General features: G+C 41.8%; 1 protein-coding gene across 1 annotated transcript; it reads right to left on the reverse strand.

The window, feature by feature from the left end:
* Nucleotides 1–596: 596 nt before the first annotated feature.
* Nucleotides 597–4057, reverse strand: RPL14 (ribosomal protein L14). The gene is made up of 6 exons (XM_061195283.1): nt 3978–4057; nt 3371–3472; nt 2680–2774; nt 1292–1391; nt 1146–1199; nt 597–932 (listed from the first exon to the last, which is right to left on the reverse strand). Exons 1-6 carry the CDS (start codon nt 3978–3980, stop codon nt 651–653), a joined length of 636 nt encoding a protein of 211 aa, XP_061051266.1. The 5' UTR covers nt 3981–4057; the 3' UTR covers nt 597–650.
* Between the last annotated feature and the right edge of the window lie 23160 nt (nt 4058–27217).

The following is a 27217-nucleotide window of genomic DNA, read 5'->3' on the forward strand; positions in this document are numbered from 1 at the left end:
GGGTCCAGTGGCCTCTGGCCAGTCCTCTATATTCCTAAGGTTCATACCACCCTTCCCCTTACACCATCTTTCTTTTGGGTGGAAGCTGAAGATTCCACTTTGGACAACCCCCTCAGACAAGGACAGGTAACCCAAAATTGCCTGTATTTCCTCTATCACAGAAACTATTACACTGTTATCTCCTGCCTATTAATACCACCAAGCAAAAATGAGCTGTCCTCCTTGTCCCAGTGAGGCTCAGAAGCCAGCTTTTGATTAGAAATGATTGGGAACCAGAAACTTTAAGGAACCAATGTATAATGTATTTGTTTTCCTAGTTTATTTTTATAAGAAAATTTACTAAACTCGAGCATCAAAAGCAGCTGGGATTTTACTTATTTATGGGAAATATATTTGTACAAGGGAAAAAAATTAACCCAGTGGTCTAATTATCATGATTTCCCAAGAGAACATTACTTACGACTTTGTGTGATGACTTTGAATCTGGGCAGAGTGGGACTAAAGAACTGATTCTCCAATGACGACGTTAACAACCCTACCATCAATCTGCCTCATAATCCCGGCCCCAGTAACAGACTTTAATCCATAGATTAGACTTGCCAACATGTCAAAAAGAACCTTTATTCTGTTTATAACAGCCTCTTATGCTCTCATGCTTTCTTGCCAGATGCCTTTGGAGCAGGTGCTTTCTGGGCTGGAGCTTTCTGACCCTTCTGAGCTTTTGGAGGAGGTGCTGCCTTCTGGCCTGCAGCTTTCTGGGCAGGAACCTTCTGGGCTGGAGCCTTCTTACCCGTGGCAGTCATCTTTTTTGCTGGAACCTTTGCAGCAGCTGCCGTAGCTGCCCCCTTAGCAGCAAGTGCTTTCTTGGGAGAAGCCTTCAGGAGAGCTGCCTTTTGAAGTTTCTTAACTTCAAGCTTGATTAGTCTGTTCCTCTGAAAAATTTCAAGAGAAATGTTTATCATATATGCATACAAAACACATGTCCATCTTATATGTATGGAATATGTATGTATAGAAGACAACCCTTATGATGTCTAAGACTCCTATGAAGTCAACTTTGGTCTATAAGCTTAGGCAAGCAAAATTAACCAGACAAACTAGTTTAGGGTTGGAATACAACAATCCTGAATTAATTAAAAACTTACCATTTTCCTTGCCTTCATGACTTTATAACGATCAAAATCTGTCATCTTGGCTTTCTGTTAAAAAAAAAAAAAAAAAAAATCCCTGTCATACCACCTTGTAATTCTCCCCAGGAAAGGTCCAAATTCAAATGACTCTAAATCATTACCTTTTCTCTGGCTTCAATCTTCTTGGCCCACCTTGTGGCTGCCCACTTTGCATTGATATCTGCCTTCTCCCAGGCTGCTCGGACATACTTCTGGCGGGCACTAGACAGAGCCAAGACCATAGATTAAGAAATCATCTTTGGGACATCCCTGGTGGCCCAGTGGCTGAGACTCCGTGCTCCCAATGCAGGGGACCCAGGTTCGATTCTTGCTCAGGGAACTAGATCCCACACGCATGCCGCAGCTAACACCCGGTGCAGCCAAAAAATAAAATAAATAAATAAACAGATAGATATCATCTTTGAAGCCACAGAGATCCAAGGACAGCTTTTCGTCCTCTGAAAAGGCACAATTTATACCCCTCAAATTAAAAAAGCATAAGGAAAATGCCAAAAGAACCCTTCTCATTTTTTCTACTTCCAGCTCTAGTTGTCTCCATAGAAAACACACCACCTGACACAATTTATCAGTATCTTTTACTTGTTTGAATGGTGTTCACTAAGTCAGGATGTCTTATAATCTCAAACACACAATTTTAATAAAAATATGCAAACCATTCCACTTTCTGGGTTTAAAAATCACCTGATCATGTATATAATATCACTCAAATAGTGGATGTGTAAAAAGCATTTTCCTTTTCATAAAGAATGATGTAAAGTTAATCCTTACGCCTTATGCTTTTATTTTGTACAATAACACTTATAAAGATTCGTGTTCAAACACCATAAAATGGAATTATAATCATTTTGAAATTCCTTTCAAATATCAAAACCCAGTATGTTTAGAAAATAAACTAGTAATATGTCACAGCACATGCTCCATTGGAAACAACTGTCACTGCACAGCAACACACCATAGTGTTTAGCTTCTATAACCTAAATCATGTCAAGAATCACAGAATGAATGCCTTAATCCCTTATAAATAACTGGGAATAGAACCTCTTTGTGGCTGTCATAAGGAGATGATGTATATTAAATACTTAATAGCTAACACATACAAAAAGCTCAACTAATGATAGAGTTGCAAGAGACAATCGCTATTTTTGTTCTGAAGCTAAAATGGACTAACATATGTTGGGGGAACCACACATATAGGGAGGCTTTTGTTGTGTAAAACGTGAAAGAAAGGGGGACAAGAGAAAAAGGATGGGAAATCTGGATAAAGGGAAAGCCAGAGAACTACCGGACCGCAGGGCATTTTAGAAGTAAATAATGCCTGTCCACTTCTACGATGTAAATCCCTCTCCTAAATTGCTCTCACTTTCACACTGCTTACTATGTTCTCAAGAGAAAAACCACAAAATAGCAAAAACATTTTAAAATTAAACTAAGCAAACTTTTGCTAGCATTAACAAAACTAGGGGAGGGGTGACGGTTGGTGGATAGTTACCTGTGTGGGAATTTGAGGATGAAGTCAGTGAGCTGCATGCATTTGAAAGGCATAGCCTGTCTCCTTACTTGAGTGCAAGGTCCATCCACCAAAGCCTAGAAGACGTAAAACCAAGGATCTCGGTGTAAAAATGTAACAGCATTCAAAATGCAGATATTCTATATCATTAGTCCTTTCAGGATCATCAAATTCTTATATTTAAATGCTTTTTTTAAAGCTTAAAAAGACTTAGCAACAGTAGCACAGCATAAAACCCAACCACATATAATTTAAAGTCTTTAACCCTTACATTCCCAACAAATAACTTTATGATTATTCACGGCCTTTGGTCAATCCCTTAGTTGTGGTGCTCAAACAGTGACAATAGCAAATAACGGCTTTCCATGTGCCTGGCTTTGTTCTAAACTTGCTTTAAACATAGTAACTGATTTAAACCTCACCTATGTTTTAACCCATAATTAGTTCAAAACTCTGCCTAGCTGAAGGAGAGGAAGTATTACTCAAACCCAGTAGTATGCGCCAATTCAAGTCTGTACTCCTAACCCCTATCTGCGCTGGCTGTTTCCTAAAATAAAGCTACCACCCGTGGTACTCCTATCCTAAGACGGCTGTTGGGAGAATTACCATTATCATCTACACTGCATACCATCCACTGCCATGTGAAACTGTGACGCTTTTCCTTTGCACTTACCCTGTTCTGATCAATAACATCTACAATCGCAACCAGCCTCCCGGCATGAGGCCCAAAGGAGACGTAGGCCACCCGGCCAACCTCCACGAAGCGCCTGAACACCTAAAATTGAGAGGTGGGGGAGAAAAACTGATTAAACATACTCCCTAGTTTGCAAGGCTTTGCAGCTTAAAGGTAGTGTGGCTAAGAACAGGGAAAAAGAATGTTGAGGGTAACACACCCAGATGCCATGGAACAAGCTAGATGGACGAAATCCGCAGAGGCGGCGGCGGCGGCAAAAGCCAAGTTCCCGCTGGCCTCCAGGCCTACGGGGCCTGCACGGCCGGAGCCCCAGCCCGGCTTGGCCCCGGTGGCCACCCCAGCGGTCCGGGGCAGGCGGCCGAAGCGCGCACGCGTGGCCCAGGCAGCGCCGGGCCTACCGGGCCCCACACGCGCTCGTCAGGCGCACATCCGGAAAGCTCCCAACTCCATGTCCTGCCCACCCGAGGACCCTCACCGCGCGCTACCTAAGACCCACTGGGCGCCATTCCGCGCCTCCACTCCCCAACCCAAGCAGAGATGGAACGGCATGGCGGGCAGACCCGGAGCCCACACCTGGGACACTCACCATATTGGCGGCGTTCGGCGAAAAAGAAGAAAGCCCTCCCCAACCGTGCGCATGTGTAGAAGGCCGCCCCGCCCCTGCGATGAACGAGACGCCGACGTGGGCACCGATTGGTTGGGACGTTCGCCCGTACGCGCACGCATGCTCACTGGGAAAAGAAGCCGGAGCCCGCCGGAGTGTGCCGAAGCCGTGCTCCTTTTCCCGGACTGGAATCGCGGGATTGGCTTAGTTGATACCCCGGGTAATTTGTAGGAAGGTTGTCTCTTAGGACTTGAGGGTGAAGGCGCAGAAGCTGTGCTTTCCGTTGTGACTCTGTCCTCATTCCTTTAGACTTCCTATTTTAACCTTCTTCCATCTTTCCTTCCGCTACTCAGTACGTTCTCTCCCGATTTTTGTCTAAATGTTACTGATGGCTTAATACTAGATTTTTTCTTTCCGTAAGTGACTCCAGTAATTTTATTAACCTTTCATCTTAAAATAATTCAGACTTTACAGAAAAGTTACAAAACTGGTACAAATAATTCCCATAAACGTTTCACTTAGGTTCCCCAAGTGGTAACATTTTACCATTGCTTTATCTTTTAATCTTTTTTTTTTTTGAATCATATGAGAGGAAATTGCAGACATGATGTTCCTTTATCTCTACATACTTAAATGTGATATTTCCTAAAAACAAGGACATTATTCTACATAATCAGTTCAGTGGTCGAACTCATGAAATTAATAATAACATATTCTTTTTTTTTTTTTTTTTTTTTGGCCACGGCACAGCTTGTGGGATCTTATTCCACGACCAGTGATCGAACCCGGCCCGGGAGTGAAATCCCAGAATCCTCACCAGCCAGGGAATTCCTACATAGTCCATTATTTAATCTGCACTCCTTATTCAAATATTATCAGTTGTTCCATTTATGTCATTTCCAGCAAATGAAAAAAAATCTTCCTGCTCTATGATCTCATGAAGGGTTACAATTTGTATTTAGTTATCACGTCTAGTCTTTTAAAATCTGTAGTAAACCTTTTCTCGTCTTTCACAGTACTGACATTTAAAAATACAGGCTAGTTGTTTTGTAGACGGTCTCTCAATGTGGATTTGTTGTAGTTTTCATCATGATTAGATTCAGATTATGCAGTTTTTGGTAGAAATGCTGTGCCCTTGATGCATCACATCAGAACACCTGCAGGATATATCTTTGTCCCAATATGGCAATGTTAACTTTCATCCTTAAGGTGTTGATCATTGTGCTGACAATTCCCAAATGTATTTCAGTCCTTTCCTCTAAGCTCTCTGCCAGTGTATATTCCCAGGACTGTTCTAGCAGCCTTCTAAGTGACCTGCCTTCTCCATTGCTCCCTTTACTCTGTTCTCTGCTCACCAGTCAGAGGGATCTTTTTAAAAAACAAATCAGATCACATCACTTTCTTTTTAAAGTACTTCAGGGAATTCCATGGTGGTCCAGTGGTTAGGGCTCCACGCTTCCACTGCAGGGGGCGCAGGTTTGATCCCTGGTGGGGGAACTAAGATCCTGCAAGCCGCGGTGCACAGCCAAAACAAAGAGAGAGAAAATGAAAAGACAACCCACAGAATAGGAGAAAATATTTGCACATCAAATATCTGATAAGGGACTTGTGTCCAGAATATGTAAAAATAAATAAATACATAAAATAAAATACCTTAGTGGCTTTCTACAGTATTTAGAATAAAATCTAAACTCCTTATTCTGGCCTACAAGGCCCTGCATCATGTGTTCCTATATCCAAACACATCTTATGCCATGCCTCCTTCACCATTGTGCTTCAGCCACACTGATCTTGACCAGGCCACCAAGAACTGTCTTGTGCTGTGACTTTTGTACATGGTGTCTCCCCTGCCAGGAATGCCCTTCCCTCTTCATACTCATTGAATAGCAGTAGCAACTTATGTCTTGTATTTTTTTCTAGATACCTCTTCTGAGACTTAACCTGACTACCACATAAAAAAATTGCAGTTGTTCTACTTCTCTCTTTTCTAGCTCAGCTTTTTGTTTTCCTTAGAGCTATTAACATAATGGCAATTGTTCGACTGATTTTTCCGTTCACTTAGGTTGTAGTTTTGTGCCAATTGACATAAGTTCCATAAAAGCAGAACCTTGAAATCTTTTCTTGGTACAGTACCTGAATAGGGAGGGGCTCAGTAATTGGGTAGTCTTTAGGCCTTGGTATCCTGCTTTATAATTTATAAAGCAGAAGGCATGAATAAAAATATTCATAGCAGCACTTTCTTGGTAACAGCCCCAAACTAGACACTACCCAAAGGCCATAAACAAGAGAATGGATAAATTGTGGAAGTTTGCAGTGATGGAGTCAACAGCAACTACATGGGAACAGCATGGATGAATTTATACCCAACACTGGGCAAAATAAACCAGACAGAGTATATACTCTGTGATTTCATTTATAGAAAATTCAAAACAGGCAAACTAATCTATGATATTAGAAGTAGTCACTTTTACCCCTGGTGCAGTCAGCAATGGCTGGAGGGGGAAGGGGGGTTTCTGAGCTGCTGGAGAGTTCCTCCATCTGGGTGTTGGTTACACTAGTGTGTTCAGCTTGTGAACTTTAAAATCTCTACCTTTATGATTTGTGCATTTCTTTCCCTCAAATGTGTTTCCTGGCTCTACAACCAGAGAATCTTGATTTGCAGGTCTGCGGAGGGGCAAGAATCTGCATTTAATAAACAAGCTCCCCAAGTGGTTCACTGAACACGCTTTGGGAAAGACTGGGATTCTCCAGTTACAGAATTATTTTTCTAGAGTTCACTAAATGGTTATGTCACACTGGTTTAAAGTCCTCCAAAAGTCCATTTTTATCACCTAATCTACAGGATAAAGTCCAAACTCCTTAGCCATTCAAGGCCCTCCATAATCTCACCCCAACCCCTTCCTAGCTTCTTCTCTTGCCATTCTGTGCCCCTCACCCCTAATCCCGCGATAGCTACGTTTCGTGGCTTTTCATGCAGTCAGCCCCCCTCTTCCTAGAATGTGCTCCCCATCTTTCTCCCTGAAAAATGACAGTGCATCCTTGAAGAAGCATCTTTTTTTTTTTTAAAGGAAACCAGAATTTTCTTTTATTTTTTCTTTTATTTTTTAATTTTATTTTTGGCTGCATTAGGTCTTTGTTGCTGCGCACAGGCTATCTCTAGTTGTGGTGAGTGGGGATACTCTTCGTTGCGGTGCACGGGCTTCTCACTGGATGACTTCTCTTTGTTGCGGAGCACAGGCTCTAGGCACGCGGGCTTCAGTAGTTGTGGCACGCGGGTTCAGTAGTTGTGGCTCTCGGGCTGTAGAGCACAGGCTTAGTAGTTGTGGCACATGGGCTTAGTTGCTCCGCGGCATGTGGGATTTTCCCGGACCAGGGCTCGAACTCACGTCCCCTGCACTGGCAGGCCGATTCTTAACCACTGCGCCACCCGGGAAGCCCATCCTTGAAGAAGCATCTTTTAAAAAAAAAAAAAAAAAGGGCTTCCAGTGCAGGGCACACGGGTTCGAGCCCTGGTCCGGAAGATCCCACATGCCGCGGAACTACTAAGCCCGTGTGCTACAACTGAGCCTGCGCTCTAGAGCCGGTGAGCCACAACTACTGAAGCCCACGGCCCTAGAGCCCATGCTCCACAATAAGAGAAGCCACCGCGATGAGAAGCCCGCGCACCGCAACGAAGAGTAGCCCCCCGCTCGTCGCAACTAGAGAAAGCCCGCACGCAGCAACAAAGACCCAACGTAGACAAAAATAAAAATAAATAAATTTTTAAAAATGTATTTATTTGGCTGCACCAGGTCTTAGTTGCGGCACGCGGGATCTTCGTTGCTGCATGCAGGATCTTTAGTTGCAGCATGCTAACTCTTAGTTGCAGCATGTGGGATCTAGATTCCTGACCAGGGGTGGAACCCAGGCCCCCTGCATTGGGATTGCGGAGTTTTAGCCACTGGACCACCAGGGAAGTCCCTGAAGAAGCATCTTAAGACACCTTTCAAAGCAGCCCCAGGAGGTTTTCAGAGTTCTTCAAAGCTCCATTATAATGGAAAGATAATTCTCCAAGCAAGCCTTCTCTACCTCGCTACATCGCCGGCGTCCAGTAATAAGCAAGAGCATCTTAAGCATCTATACGGTTCAAACACAAGGGAACCAGACAAAGCACACCCCCCGGTCTGGTTGGCCGGCTACGCCCCTTCCAGGACACCCAACCGGCTCGTCCAATCACCGGGAGGAAGGGCAAGTAGGGGACGACGCCAGGATCCAAGATGGCGTCCTGGTCCCATCCGTTACTTCGCGGGGCGTCTCCCTGCGGAGCCACGCCCCTGCCGTACGCCATCCATACGCGTCCAATCACTGAGAGGAAAGGCGGGTCAAGGTCCGTGCCTGCTACAAACATGGCGACCGCAGAACGCTCTAGAGTTCAGCTCTTTCGTCATCTGTTGGCGTGAGCTGTGTTGGAAATTATGTTCCCCTGAAACCGCGCGCCGCAGCGCCTGTCTGTGGCAAGAAGTGGATGTGAAGGGCAGGGCGGACGTCCTGCTTCGGGTTTCAGCGTTGAGGCTCCGAGCGGAGGGGTAGCGCTGATGTCGGCTCCAGGCCGGGCGATGCGGGGGAGGGCAGCAGCTCGCCCCCTTCCCCGCTGTTTCCAGAATCCCTACGGGTGTCAGCGTGGCCAGAGCTGTGTGGCCTGTACACGCTGGACCCCAGTATACCTGTCAGCTTCAGCTGAGTAGATGTATCTGGGGTTTTTTTTTTTTCCCCCCTCAGTCATGAGGGATGGAGGCTTCAGTTTAGCAGACAAACTGTCTGGGGCCCAAAAGAGAAAAAAATCTAAGCCTGTTCAAGAAGTGAAGCAAAAGCTACGCAGAACCCTGACATCCTTGTTCCTGTAACCTTTCTGAGTTATGAACCAATCCCCGTTATGATGGAACTGGCATGGCCGTCATATGTATGCCTACCTGGCATGACATATTTAGGAATGAAAAATGCACGTTACATCTGTGAAGTGAAGAAACTGCACAACCTAAAAGTTGAGAATTATTTTTTATTTGTTGGCTTTTGTGAGGACCTAAGCCAGGAAGACAGCCTCTCAGATCGCTTTGGGGGACTGCTCCAAAGAGGCAAGGGAGGAGCCAGGATACATACGAGTTTTGCAACAAAAACCAGGTAGTGGAACATCAAAAGATTTCTGTTAATAAGAAAACCAAAAACAACTATACCCCAATTGAAAAAAAAAAAAAAAAAGAAAACCAGACATCTCAAGTTAATGAATTTAGGGCTTTTCTGTGTATGGGAAGTTGCAAGAGTCTGGGCTCATTGAAATTATTCCTTTGATATGCACCTTAGCTATCTAGGACCAATATACTGTTCTTTTTTCCATCCTGAATCCCCTCAGAGTGCACAGTTGGGGTGGCTTTAGTGGTTGATGGGTTGATGGCCGCAATAGCCTTTGTTTACTGATATGTCAGGCAACATTTTTAATTCACACATTTATTTTCAAAATTTTCATCTTAGGAGCCTGGAAGCTGAACGTAACAGGGTCCAAGCCCAATCAACCTAAGACCACTAAGAAGAGAGAGGGTTATAGGATTGTGGGGAGATGTGAAGTTTAGATGAAATTTAAATGAAACACTGTTTTTATAGACTCAGAGGAAAGCAGGACTTTCTAAAGTGGTCAACATCAGCCCTAGACAGCGGAATGAACCCATGGTCCTGTTTCTTTGAAAATGTTGTCCAGAAACCCCTTTTCTGAAGGTTTGCTCCTGGGTTGTAAATTGAAACTGTTTCATTCTTACTGCTAAAATGTAAAACATCGAAGTTTCTGAGAATCTTTGATTTTAGAGAACAAAGTTTCTCAATGAGTAAGAAATCAGTAGTCACTCAAAGAAGAGGGTTATTATGACCTTTCATAGATGTAGCATTCATTGGCAGAAATATTGTTTCCTGTTAACTTTACAGTTGTCTTTATTTGTATCTGTTTTTCCTGCCCAGTGACTAGCCATGCAGGTTTTACTTTCTCAGAGCTAACTTTAAAAAAAAAATGTTTATTTATTTATTTAGGCTGTGCCGGATATTAGTTGCATCACGCAGACTTAGTTGCGGCATGCGGGATCTAGTTGCCCTACTAGGGGTTGAACCCAGGCCCCCTGCGTTGGGAGCACAGAGTCTTACCACTGGACCACCAGGGAAGTCCCCAGAGCTAATTTTTACTTAACAAATGTTGACGATATAGCAGGAAGGTACCCTGAGGGTTTCATCAGTGGGGAAATTTTAGATCTTTTCTGTTGCAAAGCAGGAGGTAAACTCACAAACCACAGGTGATGGCATAAACTTGGATGAGCAAGATGTCCATCATGAGGAGGACACTGGCCTATTAAATCACAGGAACCTAAATTAGATCAAGTGAAGCTTACTTAGCAAGCCAGTGGTTGGTCACTTCCAACTTCCAGTTCCCAAAGAGGCTGACGGACCCTGAAATGGGTCAGGACTCTTGGGATGCAGTGCCCAGTTTCTTTCAGTAGTGCAAGTTTATCTAATACTCCAAATGCCTGGATGGGGTATTTTGTGGTTTGTCTTTTCTGTTTAACAACCAAGGAGTTAGTGTTGGTTTCTGTGCCAATACAGATTGGTCCAGTGTCAAGAAAATATTTGGGGAAATATGGTGATAGAACAAGGGGATTAGCAGATGCAAACTATTATACATAGAATGCATAAGCAACAAGGTCCTATTGTATAGCACAGGGAACTATCACTTTGCTGTACAGCAGAAGTTAACACAACACTGTAAATCAACTATACTTCAATAAAATAAATTTTAAAAAATACTTGGGAAACATATCAGATCTAAAGAACATGGTGAGGCCACAGCAAAGTTGATGGCTTTTGTTGCCTTTGAATATTAGAAGCTGTTGACAAACAGTTGTCATGCTCTAAAATAGATCATTAAACTCCTCATTTTCTGTGGAACACAGAATATTCTGTTGCATAGAAGGCTCACTAACACCAAGGTTATATATGCATTCTCACATTATATTACAGAACTGGACCCAGTTTTGAAAGAGAAAATTAGCTACGTACCACATGGTGCTCGAAATAGCTGAACAAATGCAGAATGAACTGATAAGCTAACAGGCCTCCAAACCCAGAACAAGTTCCCGGAGCCGGTAAAAGCAGCCGAATTCTTGAGTGTGATCATAGATGGGAACACTGGTATCTCTTCCAAAGAAAATCTCTCCCTCTTTGTGTGCCGTTTTCACCAGAGTGAAGAAGGTAAGTGGAGTTTTATTTAATATCTGATTGATTTTGTAGAGGCTGTTGACATGACTGAGAATCTCCCGACAGAATGCTTCTTGCAGAGAATAGCGGTCTGCGGTTTACCAAAGGAATTACTGCAGGATTTCTGTGATCAGGGGGTGATCCCATGAATGGCTAGCTGGAAGGATTTGTTCTTGGCTTCTAAGATGCAGGAGCTGGACTCAGCTATTATTTGGTCCTGTGCAGTGGAGCCAGTCACCAAACTTCTAGACACTGTGGGCAAAGTCATGGCACGCTAACGGCATTCTCAGAGCACTTCACAGCTCAGCTGGGTTTGCTGCAGGCATTCCTGAATGAATGGGGTGAACACTGGGAGGAGGAAGAGGAGTGGGATGTTGTGATTTATAAGGAAAATGTATATTTGGTAATCCAGATGGCCAGAACCCTTGGAATTTCCTAAATGTTCAGAGTGATAAAGGTGTCTCTTGTTGTGTTAATGAGGTGACTTTTAGAAGTAGGATGGGGGTGGGTTGCCAGGAGAACCAACTCTGTGATTAGAGGGTTGGAACTTTCAGTCCCACCCCCTGATTTTCAGGAAGAGGGGAGAGGAGCCTGAGATTGACTCAGTTTCCATTGGCCAATGATTTAGTCAATTGTAGGTATGTAATGAAGCCTCTATAAAAACCCCAAAAGGACAGCTTTTGGTCCCATTTTTGGAGCGCTTCCACCTGGAGAGCGACAGTGCTTCCTCATGCTCACATGAGGGCCCCATGCTCTAAGAGGACAGAAGTGCCTTTGTTCGGTACCTCGCCGTATGTCTTTTCATCTGGCTGTTAATTTGTATCCTTTAATATCCTTTTATAATAAATCAGTAATCTGGTGAGTACATGGGTTTTCCTGAGTTCTGTGAGTCGTTCTAGCAGATCAATTGGACCCGAGGAGGATGTCCTGGGAACCTCTGATTTGTAGCCGGTTGGTCAGAAGCACAGATAACGACCTGGGCTTGCGACTGGCGTCTGAAGTGAAGGGTGGTCTTGTGAGACTGAGCCCTTTACCTGGGTAGCTAGTGTCAGAACTGAGTTGATTTCTCAGACACCCTGCTGGTGTCTAAGAATTTCTTGTTGGTGTGGGGAAGCCTCCACACACACACATGTTGGAATTGATTCTGGGAACCCTTTTCAAGGAGGAACAGAGTAGTATCAGAGAAAATACCAGGTGGACGGCATCTCAGTGTCTGTGTCTTTTCAAGGCTAAGTGTACAATCATCCTCAAAGTTTTTCAGGAAATAGGCACGCACAAGGGTGCTGAAAGACCTTTTTTTAATTCCGTCACCAAGTTTGACTTCCTAGTGATGATGGTGTGTTGAATAAACCCTTTCACATACCAACTCCTTGCCTCAGGACATGCAGCAGGCTGATACTGACCTCATTCACTTGTTTAATGAAGCCACCTTGTAATCCAGAGGTTCCTGAAAATGAAGGACAATGAGACCCAGGCTTGATGTCTTTGTACAATGAAGTAAAGCATGGGAATGGAAGAATCTCCTCCTACTCTGCCCATGTTGTGTGGCCAAAAATTTCCGCACAATGTCTTCACAGCCACGGGCCTCCAGGAGAGCCCCAGAAAGGCCTTGTTCGTTCCCCTTCTGAACCATGTCATTTTTGAAGTGCAGGAACAGCAAAGTTCTTGCTGTGATTAATTGCTTAGTCCCTCGTTCCAAGCAATCTGTGTTTGCTGGAGAATGGTGAGGCCGAGGTGTCACTGTATGAGGCTTTCAAGGGAGATATACTCCCTACATGGCGAGGTGTAGAGCACAGCTGCAGAGGTAGATGGCTGGGTAGATGGATGTTCCCAGGCAAGAACAGCCAAATAATAGCCTTGCTGCACTGTAACACTTGAACCTCATCTCCTACCCCGGCATTAATGCAGCCCTCTCCATTCTGGCCACTACTTTGGCCACTACACCTATCCATGTCCTGCCTGGAGGGTGGAGAGTATCAGAATCTGAAAGAAGCACTCTGGAAGGAAGCAAGAGCTTGCCTGGGCTGCCCCTGACATGTATTCCTCAGGACAGCTGATATGCATGAGGTCTTGGATGACTTTGACCCATATTCACACTGACCGTGGTTGGAATGTTTTCTGAGTTGCTGAATATACGGGTACTTGGAACTTGCCCCAGGGCAAATGTGTCTGCTGAACATGTTTTTGGGATTTGCTGTCTGGTTTATAAGATTGTTTTAGGGAATTCCCTGGTGGTCCAGTGGTTAGGACTCCCTGCTTTCACTGCTGTGGCCGGGGTTCAATCCCTAGTCGGGGAACTAAGATCCCACAAGCTGCGCAGTGCGGTCAAAAAAATAAAGTTTTAAAAAGGCTTTCTAGTAAATGGAGTTTGTACTTGTACTAGGGGAAGTAGTTTTACCAAGGAAATGGCAATTCCTCGGTTCTTGTCCTCCTGAAGAAAAGAATGCAATCGAGAGACGTCGAGCAGTTTTTAAGCAGCAAGAGTTTTATTAAGCAAAATGAAAGTATGTTCCCGGGAAAGGAGAGCAGGCTGTCTGGAAACCAGAAGCAGCCTCGCAATGGGAATAGGGTTGGGTTTTTTAGGGTGGTGGTCCCTCCCTGTGTCTTGTGTTATTTGACAAGTCGAATGACTGACAGCTTTAGCTTATATAACTTTTCTCCTGTGCGCAGGCGCTTACCCAAGTGAAACCCACGGGGTTGGGGGTGTGTGCAAAACTGCAATGTTAATTTATTACAAATATGGCATCATGAACCCCAGGTTACTTTGTGCTACTTTTTAGTTTTTGGTGCACCTGCGCCAACCTGTGCTGCTGATTTTGTCTTGCTGATCCTGATGAGGCTGGAAACTTAGCGGTCCTTGACCACAAAACAGAGGATCTCTGGGTGTGTTCTGATCACCAGTGTCCAGGTGGGGGGAGGGAATGATGACCCTGTCCAGGACGGGGTGGGGACCTGCTCATGTCTGACTAACTACTTAACAATAGATCCTGCAAACCTTTAGTGCAGTTAGGTTGAGAGACAATAGCATAAGAGGCAGGCAGGGATGTTCAATACATTTGAAATCCAATCACTGTGGTTCAGTAAAGAAAACAGAGTTGTGTGCGGATCTCTTAAATGCAAGTGGCCTTTTAAATTTTCTTTACCTCCTGTTATTAGAACATGAAACTTTGTAGAGAAACCTTGGGTAGAAACTCAGGCACACTTGTTAAAAAGGCAACAGTGTCTAGTATAGAATCATTAGTACAGTCAAGGAATCCTTTTTATGGAACCTGAGACAGGGGAGAGAGAGGAAAAATGAGACCTTTAGGGAGAAGGGAAGAGATAGAGAAAAAAGAAGGGCATGCCTGTGGCGTGGCAAGGAGTGGGCAGACACATTCAGTCATTGCTTCTGGTTCTCTGGCAGAAACACAGGCTGTTGAGTCCTCTCTGGGTTCACCCCTGCCCCCTGGCAGTGTGATGTTGGTCTGAGTTACTTAATCTCTTAATCTTCTTTCCTCTGTGAAATGGGGTTTAAAAGCTTTCTCTATTTCCCTAAACATTGTTGGTAGGGTGAATTTAGATCGGGGATGTGAAAAATAATTTGTGAATTATAAGACTGTATATGTGTTTAACTACCCTGGTGCTGAAAGGTTTGTAACGAGACCATTGTTTGTTGATTAATTTATTTAGCAAACGCTTATGAACACATAACGATCATGGCTCTTATTTGTTGGACATATTTTTTTGTGCCAAACCCTGTGCTAAGTAGGCCCTGTGGGCAATAAGACATGCCCTGCCCTCAAAAAACTCTATCCTGGGAGGAATCTTTGCTCTAGCCTCTGATAACTCAGTGCTGCAGCCTGGGATGAATTCACCTGACTGGACCATGTATCCTAGCCTGGGACTGCCTTTCCCTCTGGAGAGTTGGATCTGGTTTACTCTCGCCTCTGTGCTCATTTGAGCCTGGGAATGAGGGCTTTTCCTCAGTGTGAGCTGGCAGAACTCTGGCAGAGACGGACAAGAGTGTCCTTTATGATGGCTGTGTTGAACCAACTGTAGAATGAATTTACCTCAGAAGGTCAGGCTTTCTGCTGGAGGAAGGGGTGATAGAGATGTAGGGGGAATTTGTGGGAAGGAGTAGAGTGTTGGTTGGGATCCCAGAACAAGGTTGGTGCTCCTGCACCAGTGGACAGGGTCACTTCTGAAAAAGTAAAGGGACAAAGATACATGGGATGGTCTTTAGCTCCAGTGAGAGTACTCATGATATCTTGGCTGGCTCAATACTTAAATACCTTGGAATTCTATGACCTACTGTGTCCTCTCATTGATTCCTTACAAGACAAAGTTCCCATGAGGTGGGGAAATGACTCTAACAGGAGACCATATGTTATTGTCAAAAGACAGTTTTATCATGTTCCCAATACTTAATGTCTGTGAATCTGGGCAAGTCATTTGCCTTCTCTAAACCTCAGCTTCCCTTGTGGTAAAATAAGGGTGAAAATTGTCAACTTCCAAGGGCTGTTAGGACTAAAAGGAATAATCTATATCAGGAATCAGCAAACTTTCCTTGTAAAGGGCGTCATAGTGAATATGTTAGACTTTTTGGCCATAGAATCTCAGCCACAACTATTCATCTCATTCGTTTTAGTGCAAAAGCAGCCATAGATAACATAAAAATGAATGGGTGTGGCTCTGCTCCTATAAGCTATTTACCAAAACAGGCAGTGGCTGGAATTGACCCATGGGCCATGGTCTGCCAACCCCTGGTCTAGATGAGGTCCTTAACCTATCACAGAATCCATCTTCAATTAGTCTCTGTAATAATGTATTGAATAATTAAGTGTGTGCCAGGTGGATGTTCTAAGAGCTTTTAAAAAAATTAATTAATTAATAATTAATTAATTTTTGGCTGTGTTGGGTCTTCGCTGCTGCGCTCAGGCTTTCTCTAGTTGCAGCAAGCGGGGGCTACTCTTCGTTGTGGTGTGCAGGATTCTCATTGTGGTGGCTTCTCTTGTTGTGGAGCACGGGCTCTAGGTGCGCGGGCTTCAGTAGTTGTGGCACATGGGCTCTAGAGTGCAGGCTCAGTAGTTGTGGCACACAGGCTTAGTTGCTCCGCGGCATGTGGGATCTTCCCAGACCAGGGCTCGAACCCGTGTCCCCTGCATTGGCAGGCGGATTCGTAACCACTGCACCACCAGGGAAGCCCTGAAGACTGGTTTTAGAATTCTTTTGTCTTTTCGCTCCTTTTCCCCATTCCTTTCTCTCCCCTCCTCTTTTTAAATTGAGGTATAGTTGATTTACAATGTTGTGCTAATTTCTGCTGTACAGCAAAGTGATTCAGTTATACATATATATACATTCTTTTTAAAATAGATATATTTATATTTATTTATTTATTTATTTTATTTTTGGTTGCGTTGGGTCTTCATTGCCGCGCTTGGGCTTTCTCTAGTTGCGGCAAGCAGGGGCTATTCTTTGTTGCGGTGTGCGGGCTTCTCATTGTGGTGGCTTCTCTTGTTGCAGAGCATGGGCTCTAGGTGCGTGGGCTTCACTAGTTGCAGCACACGGGCTCAGTAGTTGTGGCTCACGGGCTCTAGAGCGCAGGCTCAGTAGTTGTGGCGCATGGGCTTAGTTGCTCTGTGGCATGTGGGATCTTCCTGGACCAGGGCTTGAACCTGTGTCTCCTGCATTGGCAGGTGGATTCTTAACCACTGTGCCACCAGAGAAGTCCCTATATATACATTCTTTTTTTTTAATGTTCTTTTCCAGCATTGTTTATCATAGGATACTGAATATAATTCTCTGTGCTATACAGTAGGACCTTGTTGTTTATCTATTCCATATATAATAGCTTACATCTGCTAACCCCAACCTCCCACTCCATTTCCCACCCAACTCCCTCCCCCTTGGCAACCACAAGTCTGTTCTCTATGTCCGTGAGTCTGTTTCTGTTTCCTAAATATGTTCCTTTGTGTCATATTTTAGATTCCACATATAAGTGATATATGGTATTTGTCTTTCTCTTTCTGACTTACTTCACTTAGTATGGTAATCTCTAGTTGCATCCATGTTGCTACAAATGGCATTATTTCATTCTTTTTTATGGCTGAGTAGTATTCCATTGTATATATGTACCACATCTTCTTTATGCATTCATCTGTCAATGGACATTTAGGTTGTTTCCATGTCTTGGCTATAGTGAATAGTACCGCTATGAACATAGGGGTGCATGTATCTTTTTTTTTTAATAGATCTTTATTGGAGTATAATTGCTTCACAATACTGTGTTAGTTTCTGTTGCACAACAAAGCGAATCAACCATATGCATACACATGTCCCCATGTTCCCTCCCTCTTGAGCCTCCCTCCCATCCCCTCTATCCCACCCCTCTAGGTCATCACAAAGCACCGAGCCAACCTCCCGTGCTATGCTTCTGCTTCCCACTAGCCAAATACCTGGCATTCAGTAGTGTATATATGTCAGTGCTACTCTCAGTTTGCCCCAGCTTCACCCTCCCACCCCATGTCCTCAAGTCCATTTTCTATGTCTACCTCTTTATTCCTGCCCTGCGATTAGGTTCATCAGTACCTTTTTTTTTTTAGATTCCATATATATGTGTTAGGATATGGTATTTGTTTTTCTCTTTCTGACTTACTTCACTCTGTATGACAGACTCTAGGTTCATCCACTTCACTACAAATAACTCAATTTCGTTTCTTTTTATGGCTGAGTAATATTCCATTGTATATATGTGCCACATCTTCTTTAGCCATTCATCTGTCTATGGACATTTAGGTTGCTGCCATGTCCTGGCTATTGTAAATAGTGCTGCAATGAACATTGTGGTACATGTCTCTTTTTGAATTATGGTTTTCTCAGGGTATATGCCTGGTAGTGGGATTGCTGGGTAATATGGTAGTTATATTTTTAGTTTTTTAAGGAACCTCCATACTGTTCTCCATAGTGGCTGTATCAATTTACATTCCCACCAACAGTGCAGGAGGGTTCCCTTTTCACCACACCCTTTCCAGCATTTATTGTTTGTAGATTTTTTGATAATGGCCATTCTGACCAGTGTGAGGTGATACCTCATTGCAGTTTTGATTTGCATTTCTCTAATAATTAGTAATGTTGAGCATCTTTTCATGTGCCTCTTGGCCATCTGTATGTCTTCCTTGGTGAAATGTCTATTTAGGTCTTCCGCCCATTTTTTAACTGGATTGTTTGTTTTTTTGCTATTGAGCTCCATGAGCTGTTTGTATATTTTGCAGATTAGTCCTTTGTCTGCTGTTTCATTTGCAAATATTTTCTCCAATTCCGAGGGTTGTCTTTTTGTCTTGTTTATGGTTTCCTTTGCTGTGCAAAAGCTTTTAAGTTTATTTAAGTCCCATTTGTTTATTTTTGTTTTTATTTCCATTACTCTAGGAGGTGGGTCATAAAAGATCCTGCTGTGGTTTATGTCAAAGAGTGTTTTTCCTCTAAGAGTTTTATAGTGTCTGGTCTTACATTTAAGTCTTTAATCCATTTGGAGTTTATTTTTGTGTATGGTGTTAGGGAGTGTTCTAATTTCATTCTTTTACATGTAGCTGTCCAGTTTTCCCAGCACCACTTATTGAAGAGGCTGTCCTTTTTCCATTGTATGTTCTTGCCTCCTGTGTCATAAATTAGGTGCCCATATGTGCGTGGGTTTATCTCTGGGCATTCTGTCCTGTACCATTGATCTATGTTTCTGTTTTTGTGCCAGTACCATACTGTGTTGATTACTGTAGCTTTATGGTATAGTTTGAATTTGGGGAGCCTGATTCCTCCAACTCCCTTTTTCTTTCTCAAGATTGCTTTGGCTATTCGGGAAATTTTGTGTTTCCATACGAATTGTAAAATTTTTTGTTCCAATTCTCTGAAGAATGCCATTGGTAGTTTGATAGGGATTGCATTGAATCTGTAGATTGCTTTGAGTAGTATGGTCATTTTCACAATATTGATTCTTCCAATCAAAGAACATGGTATATTTCTCCATCTGTTTATGTCATCTTTGATTTCTTTCATCAGTGTTTTATAGTTTTCTGAGTACAAGTCTTTTGACTCCTTAGGCAGGTTTATTACTAGGTATTTTATTCTTTTTGTTGCAGTGGTAAATGGGAGTGTTTCCTTAATTTCTCTTTCTGATTTTTTGTTGTTGGTGTATAGGAATGCCAGAGATTTCTGTGCATTAATTTTGTATCCTGCAACATTACCAAATTCATTGATTAGTTCTAGTAGTTTTCTGGTGGCATCTTTAGGATTTTCTATGTATAGTATCATGTCATCAGCAAAGTGACAGTTTTACTTCTTGTTTTCCAACTTGTATTCCTTTTATTTCTTTTTCTTCTCTGATTGCTGTGGCTAGGACTTCCAAAACTATGTTGAATAAGAGTGGTGAGAGTGGACATCCTTGTCTTGCTCCTGATTTTAGTGGAAATACTTTTAGTTTTTCACCATTGAGTGTGATGCTTGCTGTGGGTTTGTCATATATAGCCGTTATTATGTTGAGGTAGGTTCCCTCTATGCCCATTTTCTGGAGAGTTTTTGTCATAAATGGGTGTTGAATTTTGTTAAAATCTTTTTCTGCATCTATTGAGATGATCATATGGTTTTTATTCCTTAATTTGTTAATATAGTGTATCACATTGATTGATTTGCATATATTGAAGAATCCTTGCATCCCTGGGATAAATCCCACTTGATCATGGTGTAAGATCCTTCTAATGTGCTGTTGGATTCCGTTTGCTAGTATTTTGTTCAGGATTTTTGCATCTATGTTCATCAGTGATGTTGGTCTATAGTTTTCTTTTTTTGTGATATCTTTTTCTGGTTTTGGTATCAGGGTGATGGTGGCTTCATAGAATGAATTTGGGAGTGTTTCTCCCTCTGCAATTTTTTGGAAGAGTTTGAGAAGGATTGGTATTAGCTCTTCCCTAAATGTCTGATAGAATTCGCCTGTGAAGCCATGTGGTCCTGGACTTTTGTTTGTTGGAAGATTTTAAATTACAGTTTCAGTTTCATTACTTGTGAATAGATCTGTTTATATTTTCTAATTCTTCCTGGTTTGGTCTTGGAAAATTGTACCTTTCCAAGAATTTGTCCATTTCTCCATGGTTGTGCATTTTATTGGCATATAATTGTTTGTAGTAGTCTCTTATAATCCTTTGTATTTCTGCAGTGTCAGTTGTGATTTCTCCTTTTTCATTTCTAATTTTATTGATTTGCATCCTCTCCCTTTTTCTTGATGAGTCTGGCTAAGGGTTTTTCAATTTTGTTTATCTTCTCAAAGAACCAGCTTTTAGTTTTATTGATCTTTGCTATTGTTTTCTTCGTTTCTATTTCATTTATTTCTGCTCTGATCTTTAAGATTTCTTTCCTTCTACTGACTTTGGGTTTTCTTTGTTCTTCTTTCTCTAGTGGTTTTAAGTGTAGGGTTAGATTGTTTATTTGAGATTTTTCTTGTTTCTTGAGGTGAGATTGTATTGCCATAAACTTCCCTCTTAGAACTGCTTTTGCTGCATCCCATAGGTTTTGGGTTGTCGTGTTTTCATTGTCATTTGTTTCTATGTATTTTTAAATTTTTTCTTTGATTTCTTCAGTGATCTGGTTATTTAGTAGTGCACTGTTTAGCCCCCATGTATTTGTGTTTTTTACAGTTGTTTTTCCTGTAACTGATTTTCAATCTCATAATGTTTTGGTCAGAAAAGATGCTTGATACAATTTCAATTTTCTTAAATTTTCTGAGGCTTTATTTGTGACCCAAAATGTGATCTATCCTGGAGAATGTTCCATGTGCACTTGAGAAGAAAGTGTATTCTGCCACTTTTGGGTGGAATGTTCTATAAATATCAATTAGATCTATCTCGTCTATTGTGTCATTTAAAGCTTGTGTTTCCTTAATTTTTTTCTGTTTGGATGATCTGTCCATTGGTGTGGGTGGGATGTTAAAGTCGCCTACCATTATTGTGTTACTGTCGATTTCTCCTTTCATGGTTGTTAGCATTTGCCTTATGTATTGAGGTGCTCCTATGTTGGGTGCATAAACATTTATAATTGTTATATCTTCTTCTTGGATTGATTCCCTTTATCATTATGTAGTGTCCTTCCTTATCTCTTGTAACAGTCTTTAAAGTCTATTTCGTCTGATATGAGTATTGCTACTCCAGCTTTCTTTTGATTTCCATTTGCATGGAATATCTTTTTCCATCCCTTCACTTTCAGTCTATATGTGTTCCTAGGTCTGAAGTGGGTCTCTTGTAGACAGCATATATATGGGTCTTGTTTTTGTATCCATTCAGCTAGTGTGTGTCTTTTGGTTGGGGCATTTAATCCATTTACTTTCAAGGTGTTTATCGATATGTATGTTCCTATTACCATTTTCTTAATTGCTTTGGGTTTGTTTTTGTGGGTCTTTTTCTTCTCTTGTGTTTCCCGCCTAGAGAAGTTTCTTTAGCATTTGTTGTAAAGCTGGTTTGGTGGTGCTGAATTCTGTTAGCTTTTGCTTGCCTGAAAACCTTTTGACTTCTCCATCGAATCTGAATGAGACCCTTGCTGGGTAGAGTAATCTTGGTTGTAGGTTTTTCTCTTTCATCACATTAAGTATATCCTGCCACTCCCTTCTGGCCTGCAGAGTTTTTGATGAAAAATCAGCTGATAACCTTATGGGGATTCTTTTGTATGTTATTTTTTGTTTTCCTTTGCTGCTTTTAATATTTTTTCTTTGAATTTAATTTTTGTTAGTTTGATTAATATGTGTCTTGGTGTGTTTTTCCTGGGGTTCATCCTGTATGGGACTCTTTGTGCTTCCTGGACTTGGGTGACTATTTCCTTTCTCATGTTAGAGCAGTTTTTGACTATAATCTCTTCAAATATTTTCTTAGACCCTTTCTTTTTCTCTTCTTCTTCTGGGACCCCTATAATTCGAATGTTGGTGCGTTTAGTGTTGTCCCAGAGGTCTCTGAGATTGTCTTCAATTCTTTTCATTCTTTTTTCTTTATTCTGTTCCTCGGCAGTTATTTCCACCATTTTGTCTTCCAGCTCACTTATTCGTTCTTCTGTCGATGGACATTTAGGTTGTTTCCATGTCTTGGCTGTTGTGAATAGTGCCGCTATGAAAATAGGAGTGCATGTATCTTTTTGGATTAGAGTTTTGTCTGGATATATGCCCAGGAGAGGGATTGCTGGATCATATGGTAATTCTATTTTTGGTTTTCTGAGGAACCTCCATACTGTTTTCCATAATAGCTGTACCCACTTACATTCTCGCCAACAGTGTAGGAGGGTTCCCTTTTCTCCATGTTCTCCAGCATTTGTTATTTGTAGAGTTTTTAATGATGGCCATTCTGGCTGGTGTGAGACCATTCCTTTGTCTTTTCTCTACTTTCTGAGGGTTTGCCTCAATGTTATCTTCCAACCCTTCTAGTTAGCTTTTAACGTCTGCTATCAGGTTTTTAATTTTCAAGAGTTGTTTCTTCTGAATCCCACCTACCTTTTTAAAAAATTTGTCACAGGACTTCCTCGTGGTCCAGTGGTTAAGAATCCCCCTTCCAGTGCAGGGGATGTGGGTTCGATCCCTGGTCGGGGAACTAAGATCCCACATGCCGCAGGGCAACTAAGCCCGTGCGTGCTGCAACTACTGAGCCTGCGTGCCACAGCTAGAGAGCCCGAGTGCTCTGGAGCCCGCACACTGCAACAAAAGATTCCTTCATGCCGCAATGAAGATCTGATGCAGCCAAATAAGTAAATAAATACATTTTAAAAAATTTATTTATTTTATTTATTTACTTGTGGCTGCATTGGGTCTTCGTCGCTGTGCTCAGGCTTTCTCTAGTTGTGGCGAGTCGGGTCTACTCTTCGTGGCGGTGCACGGGCTTCTCATTGCGGTGGCTTCTCTTGTTGCGGAGCACGGGCTCTAGGCGCACAGGCTTCAGTAGTTGTGATGCATGGGCTCAGTAGTTGTGGCTCGCAGGCTCTAGAGCACAGGCTCAGTAGTTGTGGCACACGGGCTTAGTTGCTCCATGGCATGTGGGCTCTTCCCGGACCAGGGCTCAAACCCATGTCCCCTGCATTGACAGGTAGATTCTTAACCACTGCACCACCAGGGAAGTCCCAATAAATACATATTTTTAAAAAATTGTTGCTCTTTAATAGAAGCAATATCTTCTTTTATTTCTCTGAGGATATTAATCAAAATTTACTTTCTTGTTTAAAATTTTCTGTTCCATGCATAGTTTCTATTTCTTTCAATTCACTTTCTCCTGTTAATTTGTTTTGTTCTTTATCCTTATATTCCAGCTAATAGATGTCAATTGGCAGGCTATTAGATATATAAATCTGTAGTCAATGGGAGAGGTCAGAGGATACAAATTTTATCAACCTCATATAGCTGTTGTGAATATTAGCCCAGAGCCAGGAATATAATTAGACTTCACATGTTAGATGTTACTTTTATTTTACTATTTAGTGACTGCATACAGCACATAGATGAACATAATTAACTTAACCAGTCCTCTGTCCTCTATTGTTATCAGCACTGGGCCTTTTTTCCTCAGTTTTTACTACAAACAGGAATGAACACCTTTTTGAAAACAGCTTTAGTCATATATTTTAAAACTTTTATTATGGAAAATTTCAATCATATACAAAAGTATAGAAAATGATATAATGAACTCCTGTGTACCCATCACCTAGTTTCAGTAATTACCCATTTATGGTCAGTCATCCAAACATGTTCATGTTTAATGGAAAGTTTTGTTTTATTGATAGCATACAGTCATCCCTTGGTATCCATGGGGGATTGGTTCCAGGACCTCCACAGATACCAAAATCTCCAAAGGATCAAGTACCTTTTAAAAAATGATGTAGTATTTGCATGTAACTTACATACATCTTCCTGTGTGTATACTTTAAATTATCCCTAGATTACGTACAATACCTAACACAATGTAAATGCTGTGTAAATAGTTGTAAATACATTTGACCCTTGAACAACATGAGTTTGAACTGCAGGGGTATACTTATATTTGAATTTTTTTCAATAGTAAATACTACAGTACCGCACGATTCACAGTTGGTTGAATCCATACCTGGGGATGTCAAATATGCAATAATCATGGATGTGGAGGGCCAACTCTAAGTTATACAGTACTCAGATTTTCCACTGCTCGGAGGGTTGGCACCCCTAACCCTAGGGTTGTTGGAGGGTCAACTGTTCTATGTAAATCATTAATAGCACATGTCAAATTCAAGTTTGCTTTTTGGAACTTTCTGGAATTTTGTTTTTCCTGAATATTTTTGATCTGAGATTGGTGAGATCCGAAGGATGTTGGAACCTGCAGATATGGAGAGCTGACTGTATATAGATTTTATACCAGTGCTGTCCAATAGAAACATAATGTAAACCACAAATGCAAGCCACAGTTATAATTAAAAATGTTACTTAAATGTGATTTAAAATTTTCTAGTAGCTACATTTGAAAAAGAAAAGAAATAGGTGAAATTAATTTTAATGATATATATATATTTTCCAGTATATCTAAAATATTATTTCAATATATAACCAGTATGCAAGTTATTAATGACGTATTTTACCTTTTCTTTTTGGTATCAAGTCTTCAAAATCTAGTATGTAGGGACTTCCCTGGTGGTCCAGTGGTTAAGACTCTCCGCTCCCAATGCAGGGGGCCAGGGTTCAATCTCCGGTCAGGGAACTAGATCCTGCATGCTACAACAAAGATCCTGTGCGCGGCGATGAAGGTCCTGCGTGCCACAACTAAGACCCAGCGCAACCAAATAAATAAATATTTTTTAAAAAATCCAGTGTGTATTATACATCTACAGCACACTTACATGGGACTATGTGCCTAGTGGCTTCCATATGAGAAAATGTAAACATACCCGCCAAATATGATTATTTTGAAGCAAGTTTTAGACATTGTATCAATATATCCATAAACACTTCAGTATGTATCACTAATAATAATGTTCACATTAAAAAATTTCCTTAGTATAAATTTCTAGAAGTTAGAAATTGTTGGGTTGCTCATTTAAAGTCTTGCAGCATATTACCAATAATTTTCCAGAATGTTGACACCAATTTACACCCCATCAGGAGTGCTTGATGGAGCCCACATCACCCCATGGAGTGTGTTTTTATCCCTGACCATGGTTCTGAAATCCAGAGAAAAGCAATGTGACTTTCCCCCTGAAGAAAGGTCAAGTTCTAAGATGATTCAGAGGTGAGTTTTAGGCAGACAAGAACAAAGGAGTAAAATCAGGGGCCTCTTGGAATATCACTTTTTTTTTTTTTTTTTTTTTAAGGAAAGAATAGGGCAAAGGACAAAAGGTAGAGGGGTGGTAAGAATAACAACAGACAGACTCTGGGTAAAGATGTATGATAGAACCCAAACATATAATTGTATTCTTTCCTGACACTCCAGTAAAAGTAAAATAAGGCTCTGCTTAGATACTTGGCAATCCTTGTTTATCATCTCATTTTTAAGCGTGGGTAGGATAAAAAGGTGATGTAAGTTCTGAGTTGTTGACTCAAGCTTCACTATCGGATGATCTGACTGTGGAACTCCAAATGTCAGCACATTTTGTCCTTTCTCCTGGGCTGTTTGGGTTCCCCATAATAGAAAACTCTTCTAAAGGCCTGTTTGGAGGGAGAGTTAGCCAGAACCTGAGGGTTGATGGGGTTAGTGGGCTTGAGGTCTAAACACTGAATATGCTCTGGTTCTCTAAATCCTGCTGTTTTGGGTATGACACCTCCAACCTCAACTGTGACTTGTGCTTTCCACTCCTCTGCCTGAGTTGGGGAGAGGTAGTCATACATTAGCAAAGAGTGGGAGAAGGGATTAGGGAGCTACTAATTCTTAAACAACTTTAAACTGTTTTAATCTTTAATCTTTTAATCATCCTTATTTTATACCCACCAACCCAGCTTCCAGCTGTACATGATACCATGAACTTCTGAGCTTTCTGAAGATGCTGCTGTTTAAAATGGATGATTCTCAATTTCCTCATTGATTTAGGATTAGGCTTTCTTGGTTTGCTAAGCCATTAACCCTGGTCCATCAGCTTTTTATTTGTCAAATATGTTGTTGCCATTTTCTTCTCTCCTGTTCTCCCATGCTTGTGGATTTGTGCTGGTACAAGAAGACTTTTTAAAAGCAGTCTGGATCCTAACCTCCTCCTTATTAAACTCTCTCCCTCTGCTGCATTCACTGCTCAGTTAATGGCAACCCCATATTTCCAGTTGCTCAGGCAAAAATTTTAGAATAATCCTAGACTCCTCCCCTCTCTCACCCCACATACACACATCAGCAAATCTTGTGGGCTCTATTTTCAAATACTTGCAGGATCTAACGGTTGCTCAGAGCCTCTAGCACTACCACCCTGGTCTATACTACCAGCATCTTTTGTCTGGGTGATTCTAATAGGCTACCAGTTGTTTTTCTTGTTTCTGCCCTTGCCCCTTTCACTTTATTTTTGTCACTGCAGCTAGAGAGTAAACCCTCTAAACCAGAAGCCAGATAGATGTCCCTCCTTTGTTCAGAACCCCCTAATGACTCTATCTTGCACAGTCTACTTCCTGCTAACTCTCTGACCTCATTTCCCACATCTTCTAGTTTTTCATTCGGCTCCAATCACTTTGGCCTCCTCTCTGTACCTTGTGCTCCTACCTCAGGGCCTTTGCATACGCCTTTTCCTTTCCTTAGAATGGTCTTCTAACAAAAATTCAAATGGCTGACACCTTCACTTTCTTCAAGTCTTTGTTCAAGTGTCACCTTATCAGAAAAGACTTTGCTGACTTATTTGTATGAAGTAGCAATCCCTGCAATCCCTATCCCCTTTAACTATGCTTCATTTTTCTCTGGATTAGTTGTGACCCCCTATACAATATGTATTTAGTTTCTTAGTGTCAGTTTCCTCCACAGATGTCAGTTCATGATGGC

The sequence above is a fragment of the Eubalaena glacialis genome, chromosome 7 (assembly GCF_028564815.1).
Source record: "Eubalaena glacialis isolate mEubGla1 chromosome 7, mEubGla1.1.hap2.+ XY, whole genome shotgun sequence".
Lineage (NCBI taxonomy): Eukaryota > Metazoa > Chordata > Mammalia > Artiodactyla > Balaenidae > Eubalaena > Eubalaena glacialis.